This window comes from Prionailurus bengalensis, chromosome E4 (genome assembly GCF_016509475.1).
Source record: "Prionailurus bengalensis isolate Pbe53 chromosome E4, Fcat_Pben_1.1_paternal_pri, whole genome shotgun sequence".
Lineage (NCBI taxonomy): Eukaryota > Metazoa > Chordata > Mammalia > Carnivora > Felidae > Prionailurus > Prionailurus bengalensis.
Genome location: NC_057360.1, coordinates 68,308,740 through 68,323,556, shown reverse-complemented (window position 1 = coordinate 68,323,556; position 14,817 = coordinate 68,308,740). Strand labels below are relative to the sequence as shown.

General features: G+C 60.0%; 1 protein-coding gene across 1 annotated transcript in view; it reads right to left on the bottom strand.

Moving 5' to 3' along the window:
• Nucleotides 1-7,035: 7,035 nt before the first annotated feature.
• The window catches only part of KCNN3 (potassium calcium-activated channel subfamily N member 3), a 114,918-nt gene continuing 107,136 nt past the window's right edge, over nt 7,036-14,817 (bottom strand). The window contains exons 7-9 of the mRNA XM_043569005.1: nt 12,804-12,931; nt 11,282-11,351; nt 7,036-7,829 (exon numbers count right to left, since the gene is read on the bottom strand). Of these exons, the coding sequence (XP_043424940.1) occupies nt 7,539-7,829; nt 11,282-11,351; nt 12,804-12,931 (489 nt within the window). The 3' untranslated portion in view covers nt 7,036-7,538. The remainder of the gene's footprint in view (nt 7,830-11,281; nt 11,352-12,803; nt 12,932-14,817) is intronic.

Below are 14,817 nucleotides of genomic sequence, written 5' to 3'. Positions count from 1 at the left end.
ATATTTTCCAAGGGGAAGATGGCTTTCCTCTTCGGTGACCTGAGAAAATTGACCACGGTTCCATTCAACATCTTCAGGCGCTTGGCTTTTGTTTCTTTTTTTTTTTTTTAATATCCTTTACCTTTTTAATAAAAAGTAAAAAACAAAAAAAAATACATCGATGTCCTGAATAGAACCTCTCTATGTAAAGGTGTCACTAAACAAATAACATAGGACCAGACAGAATAAATGGGGCTGCAAATAGCAATACAACATATTACGAAGCGCTTATGCGTGTCTATGTATATTGTATGTGAATGTGCAGGTACCTGTGTGCACCTATGTGTGTATAAATATGTAAATATTTGCCTACATACGTCACACACACACATATTTATACTGACCTCTTGAGATCGAAGTCCAAGGCACTTTTTACAATGAACAGGTTAAAGCCATTAATTTAAAACACGACTGTTTCTGGGTACATATCGATTTGTGGTGCCCACATCGCAAGTCCCGTTTTCCGTTGCTCACCTCGGAGTGTCTCCGGTGGCTGTCGTGACTGAGAGACTAGGAGTGTCTCTAGATGACTAAAGCAACTCCCCTCGCTAGTTCTCTCGGGGGAGGCGAGCGCCCACTGATGGGCGTCGCGGAAGTCACACAGCTCTCTCGCTCCGTAGCGCCTGAGCAGGGCCGGGCCACCCTCCCGCCGACCCCGCTGGCACAGGCTAAAACCAGAAACCCGGAAGGGACCTCGCGGTGGCTCTAGGCTACAAAGCAAGTTTTAAAGGAATTAGACTGGGAGAAGACCGCCCGTTTTGTACACGTCATACGACCTCGAGTGGAACTGTTTTTGTCCTCGTGATCGTACAGGACTTGACCTCATTGGGTGATTCTGTAAAGGAGGGTCAAAGAACAAATGGTTTAATTCTCCAGCTACCGCTGAACGTGCACACGGATCACTTGGGGATCTTGTGAAAACGCCAAGTTTCATTAAGTGGGGGGGGGGGGAGGGGGCGAGAGTCTGCATTTCTAAGTTCCCAGGTGCTGCTGGTGCGTGTCTGGGCCACACTGTGCATCCAGCCACAAACCCGAATTCCGGGCAAGGTCTGCTCTCCCCAAATCAAGAGTTTGCATTTGGTTTTCTTGCTCTAGACCGAAGAGTAACTTTGAGGGGTAAACAAGAATGCACCTGCTCTCTATGAACATAAAAGTCTTAGTGTGAGAGGCGCTGGAAGAGACAGCCGAAAAAGACAGTTCTATTTAGCAGCAGAAAAGCAGTAGGGACAGATCAATTACCACCAGCACGTTCATCAGCGAATTGTAAAATTGACAACAAACTAATTTCCTTTACCCAGTGCTAAACACAGGCGTCCTGCGGTCTGACGGAGCCCAGCCTCGCGCGAAACTGAGGGCAGCGCGGACACTGAGGGAGTCTCCTGCACTAAAAACAAAGCGCGAGCAGCCTGAAGCTGGCCGTTTGGAGACTTCTCTCTCAGACGGCCCGAGTCACTGACGCCTGGGCCTTCTACGTGCGAGCTTGAGAGGGCCCCACCCTGCCCCAGAGAAGGCCTGTTGCCCTGCACTCTGGGCATGTCTGCGTGGGCTTCCGGTTTGGGGAGAAAGGAGACACAGTCCCAGGGGTCCTGGGGCTCCACGCTTCGCACCTGTGCGGTATTAGCCCGAAGTGAGGAAAACGAGAGAGGGGCCTCCTGGGGGGAGGCCCACGGAGTCTAGAAAACCTTTGTTCTGTAACCAAACACATCCTGTTTTCATCTGGAAATAGTCCCTCCGTCATTCAGAGGAGGGAAGTGAGAAATTCTACATGTGTCTCAGCTATTCAGACGGGGTGGGGGGGGGGGCGGAATTCGTGAGTTGCGTAAGGAGAGAATTTCCCCCAACTCTGCCAGTGAAGACAGTGTCGGTTGAGGCTCCCTTCCCCTCAGCTACACCGGCGGGAAGGGAGCCCGGCTCTGCTGGGTCCAGCTGTTCACTGCTTCCTCCCTCCCTCTGGGCCGAGCCCCGTGTGGGGGTAAACACGGGGAGCCCCTGCTTCCTCCAGGGGCTCGCGCCTGCACGCTGGGTCTCCCTGGGCCTCCCTGGGCCTCCCTGGGCCTCCCTGGGTCTCACTGGGCCTCACTGGGTCTCACTGGGTCTCACTGCACCTGCGGAAGTGAAGCTCCAGGTCTGGTCTGACTCGGACACAAATAAGCTCACAGCGCCTGGATTTCGAGCCTTGTGTCACAGGAGCACAGGACTCTTCCTGGACCCGATTGTGACGTCCCTGAAGGCAAAGCCGGGTGGCCGAGTTTGAGACCCCTATCGTTTACATATTTACGTAGCAGGGTCTTTGCGTTTACACAGAAAGAACCTGAGCATTTTTCGAACTGGCCAGGCACAGCTACCAGGGGGGTCATGGCTTTTAAAATCTCATCTGCAATGGCTTGATAGAATTTAGGGTAGAATTTTTCCTCTAAGCTTGGAACAGGGTTCTTTTGTCTCCAGCGGGCAGGTCTTGGAGAATCAGACTGTGACGGCTCTGTGGGTCCGGGTCGGCAGGGGTCGTTAACAGTGATGTGCACTCAGAAACAGGTGTTGGGAGAGCGGGCGACGCGCAGGCCGCCAAGGACTAGTTTGATACAAAATGTGAATTGAAAGTTACAATATATTTTATAATATAGCAATATATTTCATATTTAAAATAAACGTATGCTTTCTCCTATCATTAAAAAATAGCCAGCAGTACAGAGGCAAGATGCAAATTCATACTGAAGGTCACGTGATTCTGAACACAAACGCTCCACTTTCTAAGTCGGCCACGAACGTGGTCCCTCCGCTAAATCCTGCCGCTCTCTCGTCTCCTCTTCGTCCGGTGCACAACGCGGAGTCTGGGACCGGGGTGAGTAGTGGCGCCATTAAGACCTCTGACGAAGGTGGCTGGGTCCTGGCTGGGGCTGTTCGACACGGCCGGGGGGTGTCCTTCCTCTGGGAACACGGTTGCTCCCATCACAGTCATAGTGGATTTGTCACTGATTTTTTTTTTTGGCTATAAATTCAGCATTTCTTTGGGATCCTAACTACGGGTTGGTGTTAAATTTTGTGCTTTTCCTCCATCAGCTTGATTGGTCACGACACTTCTTTAGTTTCAACACACGGTCCGGCCCAAGATGCGGCTTCCAGAATGCGCTTCTCAGGCACGTAAACAACCGTCACTCGACACTTGGCACCTGGGCGTGGAGGTCAGACGTTGGAGCTTCGATGACGGTTTTGTTCAGAAGGAACTCCAGCCCACGCGGGGCGTTTCCAGGGATCGTCACAGCTCCTCGCCTCTCTGTGTGCTCACGCTCCCCTTCGCTCACACTGCCCTGCGCTGAGTGCCGTTTCCACCTATCCCGGCAAAAACCCTACGTGTCACCCGTCTGGCGGGAACTTAACGTTAACTTCCACCCGTGTGGCCCAGGCGAAGCGCACTCGCCTCTACTAGCCGGCCGGGGGCTGGTGGTCCGGCCGGGCCCCTGGGACACCCTCGCCTGGCGCCATCGATGGCCCCAATCTCACTCGGGGTTTCCTCTGGTGGCAGCAGAGAAGGAAGGGACGACGTCTAGGGCATCACTGCGCCGGCCGCCATGCTGGAGGCCACCGGACGGCCGCGTGAGGTGCGGGGGCAGCGTCGTCAGGTTCCTGGGGCGGCATCATGACCACCGGCCAGCCTGACTTCCCGGAATCTCGGCTGCGACGCCTGTGGTCTGGGGTGAAGCGCCGGCCCGGGGTGGGGGAGGGGCCGGGGCCCGTGTGCCAGTCCCGGGTCCCTCCCGCTAATTTCCCTTCCCAGGTGAGGTGTCCTCATTGCTTTCTGGTGACTCTCGCGCACATTCACACACAACTCCCAAGCGTGGGCTCGACGGGGCCCGGTGTGGCTGCTGCTGAAGGCCAGCGCGACTCTGTCGTAAAATCTACGGCGTACTTTGTACTTAGGGGAGCTACCTATCGGCTTCCCTTTAAGCACAGAGAAACCGAGGTGTGAGGTGGTGACATTAACTGGCCAAAGGCATGGGTCCAGCATTGGAACTTAATTACTCCGATTCCGTTATCTCTAGCTTTCTTCCTGTTCCTCTCCTTCATCCACGTGGAAATCACTGGAACTCTGAGGGGGGATTCCTCAAATGTATCAGAATCATTATTTCTTCAACGCTGTTCCTTCTTGGCCTTTAAGCGGCAGCTGTCCTGGCTCACTCGAGACTGGCTGGCGCAGGCGTCCTCTGTGCCTCCTAATTTATGAAGTCGCCGCTACGCGCCCGGCACCCGCTGAGGCTGGAAGGCAGCCACGACCCAGGGCCTCACTCCCCTCGTTCTCCCGAGTGGCGTTAAGCATTTTTAGAGATATCACGTCATGACGTTGCACGTCGTGAGGATGGGAAGAGCAGTTCAGACACTTTATGACAATTTACTGATGTCGTGGCCTTCGATCCAAAAGGGGCAGATTTTTATTGGGACTTCAGTCTAAGGAGGAGCGAGCCCCGAGTCTGGTAGAATTTGCCAACTGACGCCACGTCCCGAAATTCCACAGAGACCAGCGGTCTTAGAGTATCACAGTCCGTCCCTGACTTTACAGCACATGAGGCTACAATATGGCTTAAGTGATGGGGGGGTGGCTCTGGAGTTTTAATTCAAGTGTCTGGATATTTTAGGGACTCGTAGGTATTTTATCTGGCACTGAGTTATCAGAAAAGGTATAGGAGGGCTCTGCCATTGGGTCGGCCTTCCGCGAGCGGGCAGAACTCAGTTCAGCATTAGAGTGAGGTCACTGTGAGTGAGAGTTTTACGTTAGTTCACACAGCCGATTCTCCAGCAGACAATTCAATCTCCACTGCCACCAGACTCGGCACGAGGGAACGAGAAGGCACAGCGATCACCCGCTACCTGGTCCCATCTGTCTGTGACGCGGAGGCACAGCGGGATTGGCCACAAGGCAGGCTACGGGGAGGAAACCGGGGGTGGGGGGGAACTACGCTTTGGATGATCAATACTGAGGTCATCAAGGTCGATTGCACTCGCAGGAGAGCGGATAACTTCCCCACATGAAGCTGAGGGGCTCCGTCAGGGATGTGCCCTCCCGTTTACGGTCACAAGATTGGCAAAGACTGGATCGTTTTTGAAGACTGGGCACGGTGCCGAGGAAGAAAACTCCACACAGCTACTGCACTGCCGTGAGCTCGAGTCCTGCCCCAGACGCCCCTGTGTTTCCGGGGGGCGGTGGCCTCCGCTTCCGGAGAGGACTCCAGCCCCCCTTTACCAGTGTGGCCAGCTTGGTCTTTGGCGTTCATTTGGGTGCACCGCGTTAGTGACGGGTTGAAGAATTACCCGCAGACCTCGACGGCCCAACGGCGGTCTGTGCAGGGGGGTGGCAGTGGAATCTTGCGTGCCATTTACTTGAAGTTAAGACTAACCCCCTGTGAGCGTGGACGTGCGCACACACGTCATGGGTCACAGCGGAATGGAAAGGGCGAGCAGGGGACCGTCGGTCAGCGACCGGGGCTGGAGCGCGCAGCGCGGCGGACGCGGTCTCCACCTTGTGAGTGGAATTAACGCCATAAAGAAACCGCATGGTTGTTTCATCTGCCTCCGCATCTGTTTACATGCTCGGCTGCACTGCCACTGAGAACAGGAGCACCATTCTTGGGACACGAGAAAGGAGGGTGATCTGTCGCATGATTGACAGTTGAAAGAACAAGTAGCAAAATAAAGAGCCAACAGCAGGGGCGGCAGGTGTGATGCGCAAAACACCCAACGGACGTGTTCTCCGGGTACCGCGCGGAGAACAAGCCCGTTTAGGGAAAACGGCAGCAAGAGAAAGAGGCAAAAGGGGAAGGTTGGCAAGACGCCCGATCTTGCCCGGTTCCAGGGTCACCCGCCTCCTGCCATCTAGTGACTCCCTTGTCCCTAGCAGGCCTGGCCCAGTTGATGTCAGGACGTCAGAGACGTGACAACGTCCTGCGCAAAGGGAGGCCGACCGTCTGCAAACGACACCCTTCCCTGAACAGATGGGATACCGCGAACCGTGTCGTTCGCCGTCCCGCAGCCGAAGTCGAGGACCTCACGACGGGAGCGGTGACGGGGCACGTGACGGCTGCGTCACAGCACACGGGTGGTGGCCAGACACAGAGCAGTAAGGGACCGCGCCCACGCGCCTCGCCTCCCAGCGCCTGTCACGACACTGGGTCTTCACGCTTCTCAAGTTTCTTGGAGTTTGAGACACAATCGAGTAGTTTTTGCACCAAGATCACCGTGGCGCAGAACAGGCTGCTGACAGGCCCGCGTCATCTGTCCCGGCCCCCAGGGCTCCCTGAGGGTCCCGTTATTCTCCGAATCTTTCGCTTTGAGGCGGTCTCGGGCCAGGTAGAAGGGACCACGGGCCCCCCCTCCACTTCTTCCAGCTCGGTGGCCCCCAGGTAGGGACTTGGGCCCCTTTGCGCTCCTGACACCTGGGGCTGGAGCCCTGCAGCTGCGTGGACGCAGCCGAGCAAAGCCCCAGACGTGCTGGTCCTCACTCAGGTGTCACTGGGCTGCCCTTGCTGGCGCGTGCGTGTGCCCACGTGCGGGGACCCCGTGCCCTCCCCTCACGTGCTCCATGGGAACACGGCTGGCTCAGATATACGGAGGAAACTCTGTGGGGCTGTTGTTTTTAGAAGACTGCTCATCCCTCCGGAATGCCAACAAGTCTGGCTGGGCGTTCATCTCTAGCCGAGCAAGCAGGGTGCGCCCCCAGGGTGAGGTGCTCTCTCTAGCCTGCGTCTTTAGGGAAGCTCAGAATATGCCCGACACTAGCAAACCCCCTGAGCTGAAAGCACCCACATTCAGATTCAAGCCAACTCCACGTGCATTACAGAGCGCCTACTGTGTGCACAGTAAGGTACCGGGTCCCTTTCTAGTGGGTCAAGTTCAAGCGAGAAAAGACCTGGGTTGAATGTGGGGTGTGTGCGTGCACAGATGTGCAAACACACAGGTTTATATGGGTATTAATATTGGATGGAAAATCTGGTTTTACTTTTTTGTGTGTGTCTAAATTGGGTTTTATGACTCCGGCATGAGAGGAGACAGCGCCTGTTCTGGCCAGTGTCATCCAGAGGCAAGGAGAGGGGTGTGCCCAGGAACCCTGTGAGGAGCCCACGCCCAAGCCTGACACCGCCCCCGGGGGACCCTCCTCTGGGCTCCTTCCCCGTTGGCCCCTTCCGTGTACCTGTCTGCCCCCTCCACCCCCGCTCCCGCGCGAGACCGGAGATCGCGCGTGGATTTCTGTTCTGCGCCACCGCTTCCTGTCCCCCCCCCCCCCCCCCCCCCCCCCGTCTTCCCGCTCCCAAGTGGAGGCACCTAAACAGAGATTAGATTTCTGGTTTCGAGGCGTATCCAACCAAGCACGCCCAACGAACGGAGCTACTTAATTAGCTGGTCTCTCTTCTTTGCGCTCCCTGCTCTGATTGTTCCTTGATGGCGCAGTGACCAGGACAGAGTCGATTTGCATCTTAAGACCTATGGGTTCCGCTTCCGGAGCGGGCGTTCATTTAGCAGCTGCTGGAGCTCGTGTACGGGGTCGGGAAGGAGGCGGAGCTGACCCCGAGGGGGCTGTCGGAGGGCGGGGGCGTGTGCGGGGTGCCCGCCGCGCCAACCCGGGCCTCGGCGAGGGCGGACAGGAGCTGCTGCTGCTGGCGGAGCGCGTCGGCGATGAGGAGGGGCAGGGAGCTGAAGCCGGCCGCCAGGTGCTCCAGCTTGGACTCCAGGCTGGCGATCTGCTTCTCCAGGTCTTCGCTGCGGTCGTTGAGCTCCGTGATCAGGTCGTACATGACGTTCTGCATCTGGACAGAGAGACGGGCGCGGGTCGGCACGGGTGGGTCGGCCCGGGGGCTGCGGCAGAACCGACGCTCCCAGGTCGCGCGGGGGCGACGCCCGCACCAGCGCGTCCGGTCCGGCCGACCACGGACAAGTGCTTACCTTCCGGAGACCTGGAGGTGCGGGCGCGCCGAGCACCGACGCGCCGCGTGGGAACGGCGACGGCCCGTTAGGAAATGCGTTTAATGGGGGGAAGAGCTACTGTTTCTCAGAGCGGGGAGTCTCCGGACCGTCTTCGGGCCCTCGCTGACCCGACCGCTCCGCTCAGAGGCTGCGGGAGCCTGACGGTCAAAGACAGGGCAGCGGGCGCGGCCACGGTCCAAGCACGCGTCTGCAGCCCGGCGGCAGGCCCTGGGACCCTCTGAACGGTGGGCTCCTTATCGAGCAGGAGTTAATAACTGCACGTGGCCCCGGCACCTTGGCCCCCCGCTGCTCCCAGCACCGCGGCCAGCAGAGTGGTGGGTGTCGGGTGAGGGACCTAACCCCTCCCTGGGTGGCCCGCGGCCACGCGGAGTTCCTCATGGGGTCGCAGCCCCTCCCCTGCCCGGGCAGTGGGGAGGGGTGCCGCCTTGTCCGGGCCCCCCCCCCCCTCCCCGCCAAGGGCCGGCTGAGGCCTTTGTCCATCTGCCACGGTTCAAAGTCTGCCTCCGTCCTGTCCTGCCTCCTTTACTCGCGATCGGGCCCCCCAGGAAGCCTCCCGCCTCACTGCCGTCTCCCGGAGCCCCTCCACCTGCCCTGCGTCCCGCCCCCGCTTCACGGCGCAGCCCCGCCCCACGCCCGCTCCAGGTCCTGCCCACCTGCTCCCGTCCCCTTTCGTCCCACCTTCTGTGGCGCTAGCCCACTTCTTACCCCTGAGTGTCTGTCCTTGTCTGCGTCACCCACTGTGTCACCCGCTGGGAGGGGGGCTCCTTCAGGGCAGGGACCCTTCCCTGGTGGGCTCCCCGATGTGTCTCAAGGGCCTAAAACAGCCCGTGGCACGTGGGAGAAGCTCCACGAACAGTCGTGGACGGGGTGGGGGGTGGATGTCCCGTGCACGTGGTGGGACGCAGTTCACAGCACAGATTATCCGCGTGTACCTAGAAGTTTCCTCAGCGTTTACCACTGAGACCTGTGTGTCTGGAAGCAAGGGAAGAAGACCGCGAGGGCCCCAGCCCGGGGCTGCCTGTGAACGAACCCTGAAGGAGGCCGTGGGAACGGGGCAAAGAGGGGAGCCCCCAGGGAGCCGAAAATCAAGCGAAACTCAAGAGCCATCAAATAAGCTTGCTCCTCGGAGGAAAGTCCTAAGACGGTCGGAGCAGAGCTAACAAACGGGGCTCAGGCCGGGCCACCCTTTCCCTCCTGCCTCAGGCGTGTGCCAGAGACCCCGTGTCCCCCAGGGGCCCCGCCACGCCCTCCAGCTGCCCGACCACAGACCTGGGTGCTGCCGCCCCAGCACAAAGTTCCACCCGGCCCGCCTACCCCCTCCAGTCCAGTCCAGCCCATCGTTGCGTCTGAACCACGTGGGCCCCAGCCTGAGCCACGGTCGTGCCCCACGGTCGTGCCCCGAGGTCCGGACATCTCCCTCATCGGGCCACTTTCTGATCATAATGTGGCTTCCTGAGTGGGCCTGTCACACACTCCTCTATGCGACAGCAACATTTCTTAGTAAATTAACAAGTGACAGGGGTGTCTGGATGGCTCTGTCGGTTAAGTGTTTCACTCTTGATCTCGGCTCAGGTCATGATCTCAGTTTTGGGAGTTGGAGCCCCACGTCGGGCTCTGCGCCGACAGTGAGGAGTCTGCTTGGGATTCTCTCTCTGCCCCTCCCCCCCTCTGCCCCTCCCCTGCTCCCCCCCCCACACTCTCTCTCAAAATAAATAAACTTAAAAAATTAAAAAAAAAAACAAAACAGAACAAGTGACACCAGGCTTGGGAGTGAGAGCCCCAAGAGCCCTTGGCCCCTGTGGCTCCCAGTCCCCACGGTGGCCGTGGCCGAGGGCCAGGTTGGCGGTTGCCCCCAGGCGATGTGGCCCTTGGTCATCTGCCAGTAACATCCTGGTCTCATTCGTCTGAAACTCCAAGTTAGGCCAGCAAGACGCAGAGACCCTGGTGCCTGGGCCACGGGGGCGGGGACCAAGGTGATGGGGAAAAGCAGAGGAATGGCAGGTGGCCAAGTCTGAGGGCCGGAGAGGAGATGGGGAAGGGGACGCTGAGGGTCCCCGGAGGAGCCGGTGCAGAGGCGGGACGAAGGCAGCCCAGCCTGGGAGCCCCCAGAAGAGACGGCACGTCACCAATGAACAATCCAGAACCTCCTGGAGATGCACGCTGTTTCCGGCACGTTTATTTGCCTGCAGGGCCCGATGAGCCTCTTTTGAGTCTCGGCCTCCCCTCTGCGTCAGAATGAGAACGGCCTTCTGCAAACCCTGCCGACGCTTCACGAAGCATCCACACAGACAGCATCTCATCTGATCGCTTGAGCCTCAGACGTTAGGGAGTTTCTGCACGCGTTGATTGAAGAAAGTGAAGCCAACGAACAAAGACCCAGGTCCTGCAGCCGCCAGCCCGTCACGTCCCGAGGCCACGTGCCCCTTTTCCTCATCTCGAGGGGACCAGAGGGCAGGGGTGGGAAGGCGGCCAGCTGAGAGGACGCGGCGCTACGGTGCCCCCGGCTCCGGTGACTGGCTGCTGCCGCCGGGGCCTTGGGTGGGTCTCCTGGGGGGGAGGGGGGAGCCAGAGCCCCTCTCTCCCGGCCTCACCCCTGCCCCACGCAGCCCTGCCGAGGCCTCCCTCAGCCCCTCCCCGCACACCCGTCCTTCGTCACTGACAGTTTAGCTCCCCGAGGGGCTTCCCTCCCCGGGCCTGCCCCTCCCTGGGCCCGGCTCCCGGAGACGCGGCGGGTGGCGTTCAACCAGCGCGGGCGTGAAGGTCGGTTGGTCTGCTGTTCCCAGTCGGACATTCGCCACACTGTGTCCCGCCAGGCGACGGGTGGGGCCGGAGACCTTGCTGCTTGCGGGAGGACCTCTTGGGTGACGCTGTCGGGCCCTTCCCGAGTGGCGCTGGGCGGGTCCCCGGCAGCTTCAGGCTGGTCGTGAGTGGTCCGCCTCTTGAGAAGTAGAGAGACCCCCCCCCGCCCCCCGTCTGGGGCCAGAAAGGCTGGCCTGGGGGGATTCGAGGAGGCAGGAAAACGAATTCCCAGTCATAGCCGTGTGACCTGGCGCATGGCCACCGACGTCTCAGGCGTCCCCGTCGGTGTGCGTCGCCCTGGGCCCTTGCCGTGCAGCTGACAGACACGCGGACGTCATCTGCCGTCCTCGAGCACCGAGCGGCTGGCTCCTGGCCGGGTCCTCACGGCCACACCCGGGAACCCTGGCGGCGTCCCCACGTCCCGCCAGTCACCTCGAGAGGGCATCCCCGCGTCCCGCCGCGTCCCGCCACTCACCTTGGAGAGGTCCACCAGGGTGTTGGCCTGGTCGCTAAGCTTCCTCTGCTCCATCTTGACGCTCCTCAGTCTGCGGGAAAGAGTCACCGACAGCCGTGCTCTCCAAGTGCGCGCGGCACCGAGCTCCCGGTGCGGACCCCACGTCCACGCCCGTCCCCCTCGTTCTGGACCTGGCGTGGGGACCTCGAGCACAGGTGACAACTGACCAGAGTCGCGGCTGCTCAGGTCCCCGAGAAAGCAAGGTCTGGTCTCCGTGCACGCTGGCCCTCGGTGGCTTCCGCCCCCTGGCCACTCTCAGGTCATCTCTGCCCCTGCCCGCCCCCACCCCCCACCCTCCCAGCCTCCAGTGAGAGCGAAAGGCTTCACCCCTGCTCCTCCACTGTGTTTAAAGTACCTCTCTGTGGGCATCCGCGGAGGTGCAGGTGTGTGCGTGTGACTGTGTGTGTGTGTGTGTGTGTGAGTGTGTGTGTCCGCGTGATGTGAGGGTCCGCGGAGGTGCAGGTGTGTGTGTGTGTGAGTGTGAGAGTGTGTGTGTCCGTGTGATGTGGGGGTCCGTGGAGGTGCAGGTGTGAGTGTGTGTGTGTATGAGAGTGAGTGTGTGTGAGCGTGTGATGTGCAGGTCCGCGGAGGTGCAGGTGTGAGTGTGTGTGTGTGTGAGAGTGTGTGTGAGCGTGTGATGTGCAGGTCCGCGGAGGTGCAGGTGTGAGTGTGTGTGTGTGTGAGTGTGTGTGAGCGTGTGATGTGCAGGTCCGCGGAGGTGCAGGTGTGTGTGTGTGTGCGCGCGCGAGTGTGCAAGAGTGAGTGTGTGTTCACGTGATGTGGGGGTCCGCAGAGGTGCAGGTGTGTGTGTGTGTGTGTGTGAGTGTGTGTGAGTGTGTGTGTCCGTGTGATGTGCGGTTCTGCGGAGGTGCAGGTGTGTGCGTGTGATTCTGTGTGTGTGTGCGCGAGTGTGTGTGTGTGTGTGTCGCATGATGGGCGGGTCCGCGGAGGTGCAGGTGTGTGTGTGTGATGTGTGTGTGTGAGTGTGTGTGTGTGTCCGCGTGGTGTGCAGGTCCGCGGAGGTGCAGGTGTGTGTGTGTGTGTGTGTGTGTGTGTGTGAGTGTGTGCGAGTGTGACGTGTGTGTGTGTGTGTCCGTGTGATGTGCGGGTCCGCGGAGGTGCAGGTGTGTGTGTGCGAGTGACTGAGTGTGCGAGTGTGTGAGAGTGTGTGTGCGAGTGTGTGTGATGTGTGTGCGAGTGTGTGAGTGTGTGTGTCATGTGATGTGCGGGTCCGCAGAGGTGCAGGTGTGTGTGTGCGAGTGAGTGTGCGAGTGTGCGTGAGTGCGTGTCCGTGTGAGGTGCGCGTCCGTGGAGCCTCCGCCTCCTTCCCCTTCCGCAGCGCCCCGCCTGGTGCTTGGGGGCTGCGGGCGTGACAGGCGCCCCCCGGGACTTGCTGGGCGGGGACGGCGCGGGTGTGCCCCGTGCTTCCGGGTCAGGGGGTCCCGGCCCAGGCTGGCGGCCGGCGGCCCCGGCACATACTCACTGGTGGATAGCTTGCAGGAACTTCCTCTGGTGCTTCCGGACCTTGGCGTGGTCGATCTTCTTCAGCAGCTTCGTGTGCTTGTAGATCAGCCACGTTTCCCGAAGGACGTTGGCCGCGGCGTTCTTGATCTGAGGAGAAACCGACAAAGCAGGCGGTCGGGTTAGTCTGCCGAGGTTCACGTCGTCTGTTTGCTACTTGGGCCACCTCTGGGGACCCGGTTCTGCAAAGACCCCTCGCCTTCAGCGATCCGTGCACCCCGACGGAGAGGGTTCTGGTTCACCTCCTGTCACTCCTGCCTCGGACACAGCGGACGAGCCTGGGGTCGAGGGCATTTCTTGTCTCTCGATTGCTTCAGGCCGCCTCTCGACCGCTGTTCCTGGTGCTACATTTAGTCAGGCTGCAGCCCCGCCACCGGCCGGGCGGCCCCGGGGGCCCCCGTGGGCAGAGACACGCGGGCCACCGCTCCCGGCTCTACCTGGGACCTCCGTCTGGGGCACCCGGCACCTCTCTGGGATCCCGAGAGCGAGCGGGCTTCTCAACAGCGGGCGATTCTGAAAGGCCCTTGGAGGACAGGCAACGTCTTTCCCACAAACGGAACCAGGGGCCCGGCAAGTCCGCCGTGTTCTTTCCCAAACGGCCAAAAGCATTTAGACCGCGGTTCTGCACGTAAGCGTAAGCCGGCGTGAGGCTGAAACGATCTCAAGGCGGCGTCTGAAAATCGGCGAAGATATTTAGGTGTGAGGCCCGCACTGCGTCTCGGCCAACGCTGGCTCCTTCGCGGCGCTCGGCGCTCCACGCCGTCAGCTGTCGACGTGGAAAGCGCGGATCTGCCCGGCTCCCGACCGAGCTGGGACGCGTCAGTGACATCCAGATGGCAGGGGACGAAGTTTTAATCCAAACACAGACGTCTTCAGCCATTAGTGGCGACAGCAAGGGACACTCACGGAGCGCGAGCCAAGCGGAGTCTTGAGGAGCCGCCCCCGTTTCCGGGAGCCGCGGGAGCCGGGCCGGTGCAAATCGAGCCCCCGGCCAGAGGGACTTTAGGGGAAGCCGAGCGCCCAGGCCCGCTTCTTCGGACGGCCGTCCCGGACGGGATGCTGTCAAAACGCCGAGGCGTGTGCGAGGGCCCAGGAGGCACTGTTCTGCAGGCTGAGAACTTCTGTGTGCATCTGTTGGGAAAATTTATGACCGAGGCTGGAGCATATTTTTCATTGGTGCTGAAGGGATGTTTTTAAAAGAACAGCTAAGTCTTCTCAGAAATGTCTAAGTGACATAAACACTGCTTTTTTGTTCGGTAAAAATCCACTGGGAAAACGGTTTTAAGTGGCTTAATTGCCTGCTTCTGGCACCTTCCTTCCCCGAGAGGAAGCAGGTGTTGGTGAGCAGGAGCTCACACCGGCAGGCGCCCAGGTGAGCGGCGGGGGGTGGGGGGGCAGGAGCCTCCTGGACAAGCCTGCGACTTGCGCAGGGGGAGGCCCATCAGACACGTGCACCCTCCGGTTTGCCTGGGCGCTTAGCCTCCGAGGGAGGCCCCAAGGCCAAACAGGAGAAAAACCCTCTCCCTGCGTTTAGGACGATCGGCCGAGCCAGGCTGCACCCTGTCCCCCGTGGGGGGCCGGCCGAGCCCCGGAACACCGCCGCGGGCCTTCGACACGTGTGTCGGCGTTGAAGTGGAGCGGACGGGTGAGACCGGAAAGGCTGCAGGCTCATCCTCGTTCCCGAAGTTACGGGCGTTTAGGAGAAGATGCTTAATCACCTCGCAGGTGGGAAACCTCAGTCCTTACGCTGAGGCTGTCGTGAGGCCCCAAGGAGGCGGCTATGGTGGTGTGGACGGGGTGTCGGGCCCAGGTCCGAGCGCCTCGCGCACCAACTCATGGGGGGGGGGTAGTGCGACCCCCGTGCGACAGACGAAGGAAGAGACACAGCCCAACACCACGGAGTCATGGATGGTAAACTGAGTCATCCCGGATTTCAGTGTCGCCAGACTGTACACGCACAGGTGGTAGTGACCGTC